This window comes from Triturus cristatus, chromosome 12 (genome assembly GCF_964204655.1).
Source record: "Triturus cristatus chromosome 12, aTriCri1.1, whole genome shotgun sequence".
NCBI lineage: Eukaryota > Metazoa > Chordata > Amphibia > Caudata > Salamandridae > Triturus > Triturus cristatus.
The window spans coordinates 731,682,268-731,697,113 of record NC_140595.1 but is presented as its reverse complement, the minus strand read 5'-3'; the positions used below and the strand labels follow the sequence as shown (position 1 = coordinate 731,697,113).

At 49.2% G+C, this 14,846-nt stretch overlaps 1 protein-coding gene across 2 annotated transcripts in view; it reads left to right on the top strand.

The window, feature by feature from the left end:
• GPC2 (glypican 2) overlaps positions 1-14,846 on the top strand; it is a 177,096-nt gene that overhangs the window by 122,402 nt on the left and 39,848 nt on the right. For both annotated transcript variants that reach the window (XM_085640132.1, XM_085640131.1), the window contains exons 2-3: positions 10,966-11,124; positions 11,767-12,077. In XM_085640132.1, the coding sequence (XP_085496258.1) occupies positions 11,046-11,124; positions 11,767-12,077 (390 nt within the window). In that variant the 5' untranslated portion in view covers positions 10,966-11,045. The remainder of the gene's footprint in view (positions 1-10,965; positions 11,125-11,766; positions 12,078-14,846) is intronic.

Sequence of the window (14,846 nt, the reverse complement as noted above, 5' to 3'; positions counted from 1 at the left end):
AGGCACACCAAACATCTATCTAGTCAGTCAGACTCTTGCATGTTCACTCTGGTATTCAGACCATGCCCATACAGTCTGTTGAGCCACCCTTCTCTCCCTGGGGAAAAGCTAAGTAATCCTGTCCCATTGGGCCCTGTATAGCACTGCCCCCAAGGAAGTAAACACTGGCCTGCACATAGACACCGGCCATCTTCATATGGTCGCCCATTGCTGTGTTGTCTGTTACCAAGAGTGTTGTCTGTTACCAAGAGCACCTTAGTGTGCATGAAGTTTCATCGAGGAACGGAAGAAGGCATATACTGATCTCCAGATCAGTCGTAATTAAAGATGGTTCAAATTCAGAGACAGCCTCTTTCTTTGAGTTGACTTGTTTACACCCCCAGCGTAAATATTGACAAGCGCTGGGATAGTTGTCTTCATATTTACTCTGAGACTTAATTTCATATTTACTGTTCTTACTATTTGTCTTTTAGTTTTTAGAGTTCCATTGATCCACAAAACATCCTGGGTGTACACGCCTGCTTTCTGCTAGATGCCCCTCTGCCTTTAAACTCTATGCATAGATTCATGTACCTGCTCCTGTCAGCATGCTACTCATCAATCCACATATTCATCCACCATCCTGGTTATCACCAGCCCGCCCTCTGTCCATGGATTCAGGCCTCCAGCTCAGTGCCTCTTACTGTCTTCTCCATGATCGCTCACTGTGGACAACTGTGCTGCTGGTCTCCCTATAAATGCATTGATGGCTCCTTCTTTTTAGGTCTGGCCTAAATCACCTGGAGCGTTCTTGGCAATGTAATGTATTCCCAAAAATGTACATTTAAATACATTTATACAAACTGGGGAGGGGGGTCACACTTCCTCATCTATTGGTCTGATCTACTGTCATTCTTATTTACTTCTGCCCACTGCAGCATACAGCATGGGCCAGTGGTTTAGGATACTTCACCCATTGGCTGTCTTGACCTGTGACAGCATCTTTTCGGATCATATATGCCGAGCCGCCTTAAAAAGAGCGCACTTCCATACCATTGCTGGCATGTCTGGGCTGTTGGCCTCTCCTTTATTTTAATGACTTCATGTTTGCTAAGTTTTTCTTTCATAATTAAAAACATATATGTTATGCCCAGACTTATTGGCTTTGCCAGTGCTTGTTAACTTTGCAGAGTTGTGTTATTTAACTCATTTTGCAAGACCTCAATTTACAGTGTTTTATCTCTGTGTGGTTTTAACATATTCTGTTTCAAACCACTTTTGGCTGTGCTGGTGCCAAAGTGTGAGAATTGTGTAATTATCTATTTAATTATTTTTATTTTAAATCATGTTTATTAGACAAGATCAGGGGTGAACAAAGCACAACATGCATTTACAATGCAATAGGTCTCGCATTTGCGAGAGTTTGAGCTATTGGCATTGTAAATTACAATGCCTTTTATTTATGTGTTTTGAAAACATGCAAGCGGTGCGTAAACACTCACTTTGTACTTTTAGTCGTTGCTTACGAGAAGCAAGGCTGGCAGTAACTGCGCCTCTTTTTCATTTAGTTTCACTGTGTGTACATTTATTTTCAGAATAAGCACTGTGTAAAAGAGTGCCAATGTAGTTTCATTGTATGCAGATGTATCTAATTTAAAGATCCTGAAAATCTGGCATTGATCTGGCTCTTCTGGACGTATGTTGAATAATTCAGTAGAGAACGTAAGTGCTTTTTGATGATCTGAAAGAAGCAGATTGGTAGGATGTCATAATCAGGACTCTACTTGTAGTTTAGAAGCACTTTTGAAGCGGCTTGTAGTTCTCGATGTAGGAGTTGTTGATTTTCTTGGTCTAGAAATATCAGGATTGCACCTTTCCCAATCTTTAATTTGTGTCATTAAAGATTGTTCTTAGCAGGTCCTTCCATGTTCACAGCCTCCCCAACGCCTGTACCTATTCTCATAACTTGCAGGCATCAAAGCATATCGAATGCTGGGATTACCATATACCAAGGCTTTCTCATCATGCCTCTTTATTTCCACCTCTCTTCACTTCCTGTCTTTGTCTCACTCTAACAGGTTCTTTTTCACTCCTGCTTTCTGCTTCTTTGTTGATATCCTATCTTTTTCTTACTCCTATCTCTCTATTCTGACTTTCTCCATTTTTTGTGGGTCAAAGTCTGATTATAAAAACTAAAAGGTTGATTTAGAATTTGATGGATAGGGTAATGTGTTGCGAATGTGACGGAGTACCTTGTCCGTCATGCTGAAGATCTGCCCATCTCATTTGGAAATGGGCGGAGCGTCAGCTTTCTGGCACGCACCCAATGAGGACATCGTGGACGGAAATCTATTTCCGACGGAGTAGCGTCCGTCAGAGTAAAGTCATCCCATCGCCCACTCTATTTAGAGTGGACTGTCAGATAGGGTTTTAATGTCCATCACCGAAAAGAAAAACCTGGCGGGGGAGGACAGATACAAAATATTGACCCCTACACCATGGAAGAAAACTCCTAGGATATGGGGGTCATTTGTTTTTCCTTTTTGAAAAACAAACTCTCGCTTTCGGGTTCTTGTGTACCCTGGGGGACATCCAGGCCCAAAAGCAGTCTTCAAAATATGTTTATTATTTGTATAATTTTATTGCCTAGGCACTTTTGAGGTTTAGCTTCATACTCCACTGGAGTTTAATAACCCCAAAACTAGTCTTTGTCCATTTATGTCTCTTTTCAGTATGTATAGGTATATCTATAGATGCTTTCCCAAAGGAAGCATTCGGGTAGCTGAACATTTTTCTGTAAATAGAAGAAAGGGAACTAACTCTCTCTCTCTCTCTCTCTTTCCCTCTCTCACTGTAAACAGAATAAGAAAGCCCTGATGCACTCCCTTCTCCTGGTATCCCCACTCACTGATGATTGACTTCTGAGCCCCGATCACACCCCTAACATCCATTCACCGCTTCTCCCTCCTTCTGATTGGATACTTGCTGAGATGTGGGCCATCCTTTAAAAGGGCGCTCCACCCCTCGGGTCATAGTGTTCAGGCGGTCTCAGTATCGCTCCGGGAAGCATGTCCCTCTTTCTCCAGTGAAAAGCCTGCTGTGCCTGCTGTGGGGGCAAACCGAGACACAACCTCAAGTCTCAGCTTCTTGCCCTTTGTGTCAGCGCCAGTACATGTCTCTCGGTGAAAGGGTTTCACCGCATTGCCATCTCCAAGACTTCTTCCCCTTGGCACGTGCTGTTGCAGGGCCTGTACTCAGTGTCGCAGCAATTTGTCTCAGGCTTCAAGGATAGGGGGTGTATGAAGATTGAAAGACTTTACATCCGGTACCATCCAATGAGTGGCAGTGCCCACCACCTGCAAACACTGGCACACATTCAGCACTGACTGCTTCCCCTGCAGCCTGTGATGAAAATTTCCCATAGTTCTAGGAAACCAAGGGGCCTGGGTCTATCTTGGTTGGAGCAACAATCCAGTTTTCTAATATAATGTATACCTATGTGTAGGAAGACTTTGCATTCGGGCAGAGATTTAGCACAGCAAAAGACAGGACAGACGTGAATAGCATTTTGTAGTATGTTTGTAGTACTATTGAAGCACTGCAAACCATACAAGAAGTTGCAGCTTGTGAAGAGGCTCGACAGTCTGTACTCCTGGGCCACACTGCCTGCACTTCCCCAACCTCCCTATGGGCACATTTACATCAGTGTTTGTGGGTCATGCACTTCATGCAGGTCTCTGGCACTCTCAGCTCCTGACCCTTGTCTGAAGTACCTTCAATCAATCAGGAGTTTATAAAGCGCGCTACTCACCTGTGAGGGTCTCAAGGCGTGGGGGGAGGGGTGCAGCTCTGGATCCGTCGAAGAGCCAGGTCTTGAGGCTCTTCCTGAAGGTGTGCATAGGGGGGGAGCGTCTAATGTTGACAGGGAGCTCGTCCCAAGTCTTTGCTGCGATGTTGGTGAAGGCTCTTCCGCCTGCTCTGGTTTTGCAGATGCATGGGGTCTCTGCCAGGGCGAGATCGGCTGAGTGGAGGTTCCTTTAGGGTACATGGAAGGAGACACTTTCGTTGAGGTATTTAGGCCCGATGTTGTGGAGTGATTTGTAGGCGTGGGTGAGGAGCTTGAAGGTTACTCTCTTCTCGATGGGGAGCCAGTGGAGGTCTCGTAGGTGCTGGGTCATATGCTCGTGTCGTGGGGTTTCAAGGACGAATCTGACTGCGGTGTTGTGGATGGTTTGGAGCTTGGGTAGCAGAGATTTGTTGATTCCAGCGTAGAGGGCGCTAGTCCAATCTGCTGATTATGAGTGCGTGGGTGACGGTCTTTCTGCATTCGGGGGGGATCCACTTGAAGGTCTTGTGGAGGATGCGGAGGGAGTTGAAGCAGGTGGAGGCGACGGAGTTGATCTGGGGGGTCAAGGTTAGGGAGGAGTCTAGAATGATGCAGAAGTTCCGGGCATGGTCTGTCGGGGTGGGTGGGTTTCAGAAGGCAAGGGGCCACCAGGAACTGTCCCCCACAGTGGGGGAGGGTCCAAGGACGAGGACCTCAGTCTTCTCCGAGTTCAGTTTTAGGCAGCTGTCGCTCATCCAGGCTGCGGCGTCTTTCATTCCTTCTTTGAAGCTGAGTCTGGTATCTTCTGGGTTCTTCGTGAGAGAGAGGATGAGCTGGGTGTCGTCGGCGCAAGATACTATGCTGAGCTCATGCTGTCTGACGATGGCGGCGAGGGGGGCCATGTAGACGTTGAAGAGCGTGGGGCTGAGCTGGGATCCTTGGGGTACTCCACAGTTGATCTCTGTAGGTTCGGAGAGGAAGGGAGGGAGTCTGATCCTTTGGGTTCTGCCGGAGAGAAAGTAGCGGATCCAGTCGAGAGCGGTTCCTCGTATACCGGCGTCGTGGAGTCTGGCTGCAAGAGTGCGGTGTGAGACGGTGTCGAAGGCTGCAGAGAGGTCTAGTAGGATGAGGGCCGCAGTGTGGCACTGCGGCCCTGGTCGAGTAGCATGCGGATGTCATCGGTGGCACGAGGAGGGCGGTCACGGAGCTGTGGTTGCTGCGAAATCCGGACTGGGAGGAGTCGAGGATGGCATTCTCCTCGATGAAGGTGGTCAGCTGGGCTTTCATGAATCTCTCGGTGACTTTGGCTGCGAAGGGAAGGAGAGAGATGGGCCGGTAGTTTTTCAGGTCTGTCCGGTCGGCCGAGGGTTTCTTGAGGAGGGCTTGACCTCTGTCCGCTTCCAGTCGTGGGGTAAGATGCCGGATTGAAGGGAGGTGTTGATGGTCCAGCCTAGTTCGGGTGCTATGGCGGCGGCGGCGGCTCTGTGGTAGATGTGCGGTGTGCAGGGGTCCGTGGGGGCTCCTGAGTGGGTGTTCTTCATGGTCGTGATAGTGGCTTCAGTGGTGGCAGGTTTCCAAGTGGTGATGGTCGGCTGGTTGTCAGTGGTGGAGAGGGGGGTGGTGTCCAGAGTCTGTTCACTGAAGTTGTCGTAGAGGGCCTTGATTTTCAGGTGAAAGTAGGAGCTGAGCTTGTTGCAGAGGTCCTGAGATGGTGTGACGTCCGTGGCTTCACCGGGGGGTTTGGTGAACTGCTGTATAACGTTGGAGAGTTCATTTGCGTTACTTGCGTTGGTGTGGATTTTGTTCTTGATAAAGGTCTGCTTGGTGGCTCTTATGCGCTGGTGGTATTCATACATGGCGTTCCTGTAGTTGTTCTGGTCTTCGTGGTTTTCCTGCTCTGCCAGAGTTTCTCGAGGCGTTGCAGGAGCGCCTGGCTTCTTGGAGGTCAGTGGTGAACCTGGGGGCCTTCAGGGGGCGTTGTTTGACAGGGTGGCGGAGGGGTGCGAGCTTGTCAGCGCAGCTGGGGATCCAGCGGTGTAGTTCTTTGGCTGCAGAGTTGGCGTCGGTCGTGGTGGAGGGGGGATCGTGGAGGAGGGTGGTTGAGGTGTTCCTATGTGATCTTTCTCTAGTTCCTTCGTGGCAGGCGCGGGGCCGGTTTGGGTGCGGTGGTGGTGTTGAAGGTGAAGTGTACGCAGTGGTGGTCTGTCCAGAGGGGCTGCGTGGTGTGGCTTAAGTGGATGTTTGTCCCTCCTGCGAAGATGGGGTCGAGGGTGTGACAAGGTCGGCAATGGTGTTGGCGGAAGAGGTGCGAGGCCAGGGGATCTGTAGACGAGGGTCCCGCACATCATGGTTCTGGGGCTGGTTTGGATCTGGAAGTGGAGTTGCTCTGTGTTGGAGAGGGGGTCGCTCGTGCTGGAGGCGGAGAGTCGGAGGGAGCTATTGTGTGCGATAGGGAGTCCTCCTCCTGGGCAGTGGGGGCGGTCCTTTCTTTGGACCTTGTATCCGTCAGGGATGGCGGTGGCGATGTCAGGGGCGGACGGGGGGGGGGGGGAGGTGGCGTTGGTCCACGTTTCCCTGAAAAAGGCATCGTCTGGCGAGAGGGTGTCGAGCAGGTCCCAGATCTCCGTGGCGTATCTGTGAAGGAAGCGCACGTTAAGGAGGATGCAAGTCCGGGCTTCGTGGTACAGACGTCCATCGTGGGTTCAGCAGTCATGGAAGGGCTGTTGATGGTGAAGAATTGTCAGCAGGAGAACTGGCCAGGGTGGTGTTTGGCGTTGATCTCCAGCAGTTGTTGTCTCTTCTGGGGTAAAGTGCGAGGAGGGCAGCTGAGTCGTAGCGGAGGATGGCCGGAGAACCAAGGTCCCTGGCATGGCCATGGTTGGGTCGTGGACTGGCACAGACGGGCTTGCCTTCGGTGCGCCCTTGGCGCGCCAGCAGCACAGCCGCGCTGCTGCCGCCATTAAGTAGGGGAGGGGGAGGGAAGCGCAGCTGAGAGGTGGGAAGCGAGAACCGGCAGGAGGGGGAGGGCACAGAGAAAGAAAACGGGCACAGGAGAGACAGAAGAAAAGAAAAAGGCACAAGGCAGACACGGGCATAAGAGAGACAGAAAAAACAGGAAGGGGCACAAAGACAGACACGGGCACAGAGAAATAAAACAGCAAAGTGGCACAAAGACAGACAGAGACAACAGCGGCCAGCAGAAGAGCAAGGCTCTCCCACTGGACCACCAGGGATGAGGTGCAGGCAGGAGCCTGCGAGTGTAGGAGGACCTCAACACCTTCAACCCGTCACTGAGAGCAGCGTCGGTCCTCACCAGCACTCTGAGACCACGACCTTCAATGGCTTACTATCACTGATGGCTCTCGACATACATACAGCCTGGACACCATTAGACTACAAACTAAACAGTGTAAAAGGAAAACAAAGCAGCTGGCCTTTTCCATATATGCATCTAGGATCTGGACAGCATCCCCGTACCCAACAGGACCACCTTAATGCTGCTCCAATAAGAAAATTACATCACAATGCATTAACTGTCCACAACCCAGCTACCTGTTCTACCACCTGTTGACTTTATGCTTGTCTTTGACCTTGTACAGTGCTCTGCTGCCTTTTGGCAAACAAACATACATACATATATGTCAGTGAGTTTCTCACTGCTCTCCACTGCGAACAGGTTGCCCCTCATCATGCCTTTCTAGCTCTCTCAGTCCGTGGCCTCACAAGGCCTCAACTCTCTAACCTCTGCAGACTGTCTGTAGCCCATGCACCTCTCCCGCAGTCCCAGCAAAACTGTTGTGCTCACTTCCTTACACCACCTGCACTGTCAACAATGTGCCATGCATCCAAAGCCTAAGTATGCTACATACATGCCAACACACCGTCTCCTTAAACCCTGTGTCACAGACTTCTCTTTGCTTGGACCATGAGGTTTCTTCAGTCGTCTGAGGTGTACTTTTCCTCCTGTGACCAGAGACTAGGCATTTCTCTCAGGCTTCCAGAGTTCCCGGTGACACTGTCTTGCACATGTATGCCCCCCCTACCCCCCCCCCCTCCAGTGCTTGATTGTCGCTCAGTGAACTTCTCCGGAGAGGCAAGACTGGGGGGGGGGGGGGGGGTTGCCCCACAGGCTTTATACACAAGACTTGAATTTTATTCTCTGCTTCTCCTCGAGCAGTTTCAAAGCAGGTGTTATGTGGTTCATATTTGTCATTTGCTGGATTTATTTTGCATCATCTGTATTTACTTTTTTCATTTTTGTGGGGGATACTGTGGGCACTATTGCAGAGGACTGGGAGGGACCGGAAGTTGGCATGGCAGAGATCTAGCACTGTCCTGGTGATCTTTAGCTGGAGGCTGGTGTTTTTCCCACTCCAGTCACCTGTACTGTGATGGGAGATGTAAGTCAGACATACCACTGAGGTCTTCTTCCCTCGTTGCACCGCTGTCCTGGTGATCTTCAGTTGGGGGTTGGTGTTTTTCCCACTCCAGTCACCTGTAGTCTGATGGGAGATGTAGGTCAGACATACCACTGAGGTCTTCTTCCCTCGTTGCACCGCTGTCCTGGTGATCTTTAGCTGGAGGCTGGTGTTTTTCCCACTCCAGTCACCTGTAGTGTGATGGGGGATGTAAGTCAGACATACCACTGAGGTCTTCTTCCCTCGTTGCTGGTCTCATTAACACTCCCAGGGCCTGTGGCCAGATGGATGGCATCATGTATCGGCTGAGTCACCCACGAATGGAATTTCTCACCACTGCCATTCCCAGAAATGTGTCTGTTGCCGGGGACTTTTGTGTGCTCGTGAGTGTGGTTTATTGTTAGATGGCGCTGACTGCGGCTTCGTCACCAGGCGTCTGCACTCCGAGCTCTGAATCAATGTAGAGTCTGGGTTGGATTGGAGATAAGCTCAAGGTTTTTCAAGTAAGTCTAGATTATTACACTTTTCTAATTGTTGCCATTGCTGCTTAATGAAAAGTCGGCTTCACTCCTCCTCCCCTCCCAGAAATAATTCTTTGATTGCACAAATTACTTTTGTGTGTGCAACAATACTTGCAAACACAAATTGTCACAGTTTAACAGCATTAATTCCGTTCTCCAGGACTTGACATAAGAATAGATTCTCACTGCACATTATGCCTTATATAGTACTTGTGAACGGTCATTAAATTGTAAAACCGAAGTAAAAGGTATTGCAATTGTGCACTGGGATCAGATCTCACTGCACCAGTGTGACCGTGGGCACGGAGAAAATAGGCCTTCCTCCCCCCCTGCTCTTTTTTACAATTATTAGCCAGATAGTTCATAAAACCTTTGTTGCTTTGGTCTGAAATCCAAGTCTTCCCTCAGTGTCCATACACTGAATCCTGATTTCTTTCTTTATCTGGTCTGATGTGAGCTTGTGTCATTTTCTAAAATTTCTGCGTATATTGCTTCTCGATTAGTGTCAGATTATTAGCTCTCTTACTCAATCCTGGCTAATTAATGGTTCTCCAAAACAGTGCTTAATTTGTAAAAAAAAAAAAAAAAGTGCCAGGGCCCTCGCCAGGGCGCCCGAGGCTTGCATCATCTACCCAGTTCCAAATGCTCTGCTTTGACCCCATCTCCCTCCATTGCAGCCCCTCCACGGCTGGGGTATTATCCCCAGAGCACTCATTGGTAGAGCCTCCTCTGCCTTGTGGCTCCCTAGCTCCTCCATTCGCCTCAAAGTGTCAGCACTCGCCCAGCCAGCCTTGCCAGATGAAGCACTTTCCAGGCACCAAATCGACCTCCCAATCCCTATCCTGGGTTTCATCTGCCAGCCGTCACCGCTCCCTTCCTGCATGCCAATGGGCATCTCTTCTTGGCTCCCTCATATGCTCTGAGCTGACTGCAGAGGATGCCAGGTCTCCACCTCTTCACCGCCACATAGTCACAGTATGTTCTGCGCTCACGGACCACAAGCCAGCGTGGGCACAGCTCCTTGAATGCTCCAACTCCTTTGAGTGATCGCTGTGGAGATCAGCGCTGCCTGGCCCCAGCTCTCCTTGGCTGCCTGTTTCTCTCTTGTGGACCACAGTGGCGTAACACAAAATGATGCCCCCTCCCCCCTGCAGAATGGGCTCAATGATTGGTTGGGGCCCCCTACACCGCAGGGGCCTGCCCGGTAAAGCTGAGTGGCTTTCCCAAGCATTTAACTATTTCTTATTCCATGTCATTGCACACATTCTGCAAGGCATGCTATGGCATGGCGTAGAGGGTTAGAGAGCCCTCTCCAAAACAAGAACACCTGGTGGCCACCCCAGGCCTCCTTTATGCCCCTGGTGGACCAGCGCCATCACTAGCCCACACCAGATTGTGCCCTAGAGCATGGCCCTTTCCAAAGCCCCCCCACAACCTGTGCCCCTCGTAGTAGAGCGCTTTCAAAATCCTTCTGTTGTGATGTTCTCCCCGTAACCTTGGTGGGCACCAGCTGAGAGAGTTGGACTCCCAGCCGGTATCTTACATCAAGTGCTTTGTTGTCATTATTTTCAGTAGATGAGAGATTTGTTTCTTTACCTCTGCTTGTTTTGTGTCTCTTGGTGTCTCTTAACCAACATGTCATTTACAGGTGCGGATTACTTTATTTTACTCTAATCTGGGTAAATATTGACTCCAAAGAGCACATAGAAATCACATTGGTCCAGCTCCTTTGATGATCACACCCTTACTAATCCAAATTGACTAGTAATGGGACCCTCTGTGAACCACAGTTGATGCTGTGCTCCCTGCAAGGTTTGACCAGAAGCAGCGTCAAGCCTCTTGGGTTGAATTCAGCAACACCTCGGTCCAAAGCAGTGTGATGTACCTACAGCTCCAGCAGCTGCAGGACCACTTGAGAACATTGGGCCATTAGCAACGAGGCATTTTCCAAAGGCGGTGTCAGTTGTAGAACACATCATCTTGTGCTCTATTTGTGGCAATATTATTGCCTTGGTCACAGCTCCCTGTCGCCGGAATATACCGAGAACAGAAAGAGTTTCTTTGATGGCCTCTCAGGGTGTTTTTTATCTGGTCTGACTGTTCTTGGTGCTGATAATGCTGGCAGAGGTCCTACTTGTCTTGAGTCGATGAATGTTTGTGCCCGCCCCTCTGGTACGGAAGCATGGTCCTCACACTGCATTTTCTTCTCTCCCTCCTCCAGGTGAGCACCTGCGCATCTGTCCTCAGGACTACACCTGCTGCGCTAGCGAGACGGAGGAGCGCCTCAACTGGCAGAGCGAGATGGACTTCAAGGCGCTGGTGGAGGACAGCAGCAGCTTCCTCCTCACTGTATTCACAGAGCGTCACCGCAAGTTTCACGGTGAGGGGGTCACTGCTTGAGTGGCTGTCAATCATTGGGGGAGCGAGGGGTGGAGTGTGCTCAGCGACAGCAGATAATGTCTGGAAGGCGGGCAATATCTCCGTTATCCTCCTCCTGAAACCATATGTTTCGGAGGCAGAAGGCATGAGCTAGGCGTGATTAGGGAATAACGGAGAGGGGACCATGTCTTACTGTAGAAGCAGGTGCACAAGGGATGCCCGGCTACGTCAGGCCAGAGCCTTAGATGACTGGATAATCTGATTAGTTGCGCCCCTTTCTGAAGCCTAAGTCTGCGAAATCTTCAAAGCCTGAGGGATGGCTCAGATGTCTGAGGCCTGAGCCTCTGAGCTCTGTATAATCCTAAGAGAAGTTCTTCTGTCTGACGCCAAAGTCTGTAAGATCACGGTAGTCCAAGTGACACACTTTGAATATTTGAGACATGAGGATATCAATGATGCTTGTTGTTTGGGCTCAGTTTTACTCCCTTTAAATGTCCGTTTTGGCCCTTCTGCCTGCCTCATTGCTCTTTGTACTTGCTTGAAATTTCTTTTGCTCTCTCCACCTGCCTTATTGTTTTTCCTACCCTTCACACCATCCAGATGTTCCCTAACTACCTGTTCCATGTCCTCCTCCTCTTTGCAGAGTTCTTCCGCGAGCTGATCTACATCTCAGAGAAGACAACGAGCCAGATGTTCACGAAGACCTACGGGCGCCTGTACACACAGAACGCCCAGGTCTTCGACGAGATCTTCAAGGAGCTGCACCAGTACTACCTGGGGGGGAAGGTGCACCTGGAGGACACCCTGGGGGACTTCTGGACCCACCTCCTGGAGCGCATGTTCCAGCTCGTCAACCCCCAGTACCAGTTCACAGACGACTACCTGGAGTGCGTCACCAAGCACTCCGAGCAGCTGTACCCTTTTGGGGACGTACCGCGCAGGCTGAAGGTCCAGGTGAGTCCACCAGGGGAGGACAACGCTTACATGCACTCTAGGGTCATAAACATAGAGATAGGGCCAGTTGTGTTAGGTGTTTAAGATGCTGGTGATCCATACTTTCAAAATATTGAGGCAATGCTTTTAACGTTAGTGAACCCACTGAACACGGAGGCCCAGTGTCTCAGATCCACAGCGATTAGTCATTTGCTCTCTCTGCGGGAAAATCTTCAAAGCAGTGCAAATTAAGATTTTAGGGCCAGATGTATCAAGCTAAATTGCGATCGCAAATGCTGAAATTTGCGTTTGCGATCGCAGTTTGGCTGTGTGCAATGTAGGAAAGAAAAACCTACTCGCAAAATAGGGAATTGCAAAATTTGCGATTCCCTATTTTGCGCAAGCATTTAAAGAATCGCAATTTGCGATTCCCTAAATGCTATTCTAGTCGCCATCGCAAATTGCGATATTGCTGTAAGGAATCGCAAATTACCAGCAATTTCAGGTTGGTGGTAAATTGCGATTTATTTGAAAAATGCACTGTTTTGCATTTTTCAAAGTGCCATGTGGCACACATGCATGCCTTTAGGGCATGTATGTGCGTCACGTGCACACATGCACATTTTAGGGGTGCAACAGGGTGTCCTTTAGGAACCCTTGCAGCCTTGAAAATGCGTGCGCAGTTTGCGAGTACCTGTTGGGTACTCGCCAATTGCGCATGCAATTCGCATTCATTCCTATGGGCCTCTTGGCCCATAGGACTGAATGGGAAGCCATTCCTTATTTGCGACTCGCAATTTGCGAGTCGAAAATAAGGAATGCGTAGGAATCGCTAAATATTAGCAGATTCCTACATACATTGCATTTTGCGAGTCTATAATAGCGAATCGGTAAAATTCGCTAATATAGACTCACAAAATGTAATGTTGATACATCTGGCCCTTAGATCCAAGAGTTGGCTGTGTCAGCAAAGTTCAGACTCCTGAAGAGCGAAACAACCACAACTATTTTTCTGGGAACAGACTTTATAGGTCCAACCGCACCCGGCATGAGTGTTTGCAAATGAAACTTACAAGGTTTGTGAACCACTTTATGATGGAATATTTTATTACTGGAAAGGCAAAGGAAACAGCAGAGCTCACCAGCAGTGAGCAACAACCACAACAAATACCTGAACTAGTGATAATACACTACTGTCATCAAGCTAAAAACAACCCTGCTTATTCAATTGTTTCAAATCACTGAACTAGCCGTACTAGAAGGAAGACAGTAATGAGCAGGAGGGAAATACAGACTCCAGCATGAGTACACAGAGCTATCAACTCCAACAAAGAGCGTTCACTCTTGCACTACAAAAGCACACATCTTGATTCTGTCTGTCCCAAGACAGAGGTAAAATGTCAAGACAGTGCCATCAGCAACCTGCATACTTCCTCCTTTGGTCTTTCGCAGATTTAAGGGCAGCTTGTATTTTACCTTCAGTCTTGGTGAGAGCCATTGAGATGCCTCAGAGCTCGAGGTAGTTGGTATTTTGTCGCAAGCGTAACTCCTGCGTACTCTGGATGGTCGAATGACTCATGTCAGCAAATCTCCCCCTTCCATGTACAACTATACTGGTGACATTCTGTTCTGAATTGGTGGAAGTCGTGGCATTTTCAAGAAATTCCACTTTATTTTCAGATGTCAAAGGTAATGTACACGGTCTCTTTGCTGAATGTCCACTATTATCACCACCTTTTCTAATACAGAGATGAGCTGGTCTGATTTCCCCACTTTTAATACATTTTTTCCACCATCCAACTTCGCTTCTATAATGCCATCTTTGAAGGTACCCTAGATCTTTACGCGCTGACGAGATTTCTTTAGAGCATTGGTTACAGGTGGACTGGGTTGGGGAGTAAGCAGGGATCACCAGGAGGTGTGGTGGTACATTGGAAACCTCGAGTAAAAGGAAACGCTCTGCTAGCGCAAGAAACATTAGGTCTTCCCCACCCCCACTGTAAGTTCCGTCCTCAGTACCGGTGAATGCTCGTGGTTGCCTGCACTATCAAGAGTGACAAAATCCACGATCATCTGTACACCAATCCAGGCCCACATACTGGACAGCATCAAAGGAAACAATTTCTAAACCAGCAAAGATTCTCTGAGAGCAGCAGCACAAGTGTGAGGCTTCAAGGTTCAGGGTAAATTGTTGCAATGGCTACAAGGTGGAGCAGAGGACTGTTAAATAGCAGCCAAAGGCTACACAGCAGGATTGACTTAGGTCAATCACTCTGGAAATGCAACCACCATGATGGATTGATAAATGTAATCAAAACAGAGCTGTCGTCGTGGTCTGGGACATTAATATAAGTTTGCCATTTCTGTAGCACATATGTGAACAGCCAGGTGACAGAGAGTGCCTCCATAATGGCTACCATAGAGCGCAGGTGGAGAGATGGGGGCATGTAGGCACCAAGGCACCAGAGCTTGAGAATCACAGGGCTCCGACACGTAAACCTCTGTCAACCAGACAGCATTGTCAGTGCCAGCTGCAGACAAGGGACCTGGCAGGTTCATCTGCCTCCATTCTCCTCTCTACACAGGATTAGTCTGCTGGGTAACCATGACAGCCTCTGCGCCACTAGTCTCTGTTGGACTGTGGTCAAGTGTCAAAGCAAGCCATCACCATCAAGGGCAGATACAGTCCATCTGCACCTCCATGGCAGATGCCCTCACCAACCCTCTCCATCTACACAGTGGCTGCAGGTTCTGGGATATTGCTGTAGGGCCAGTTTCATTGGGGGTGGG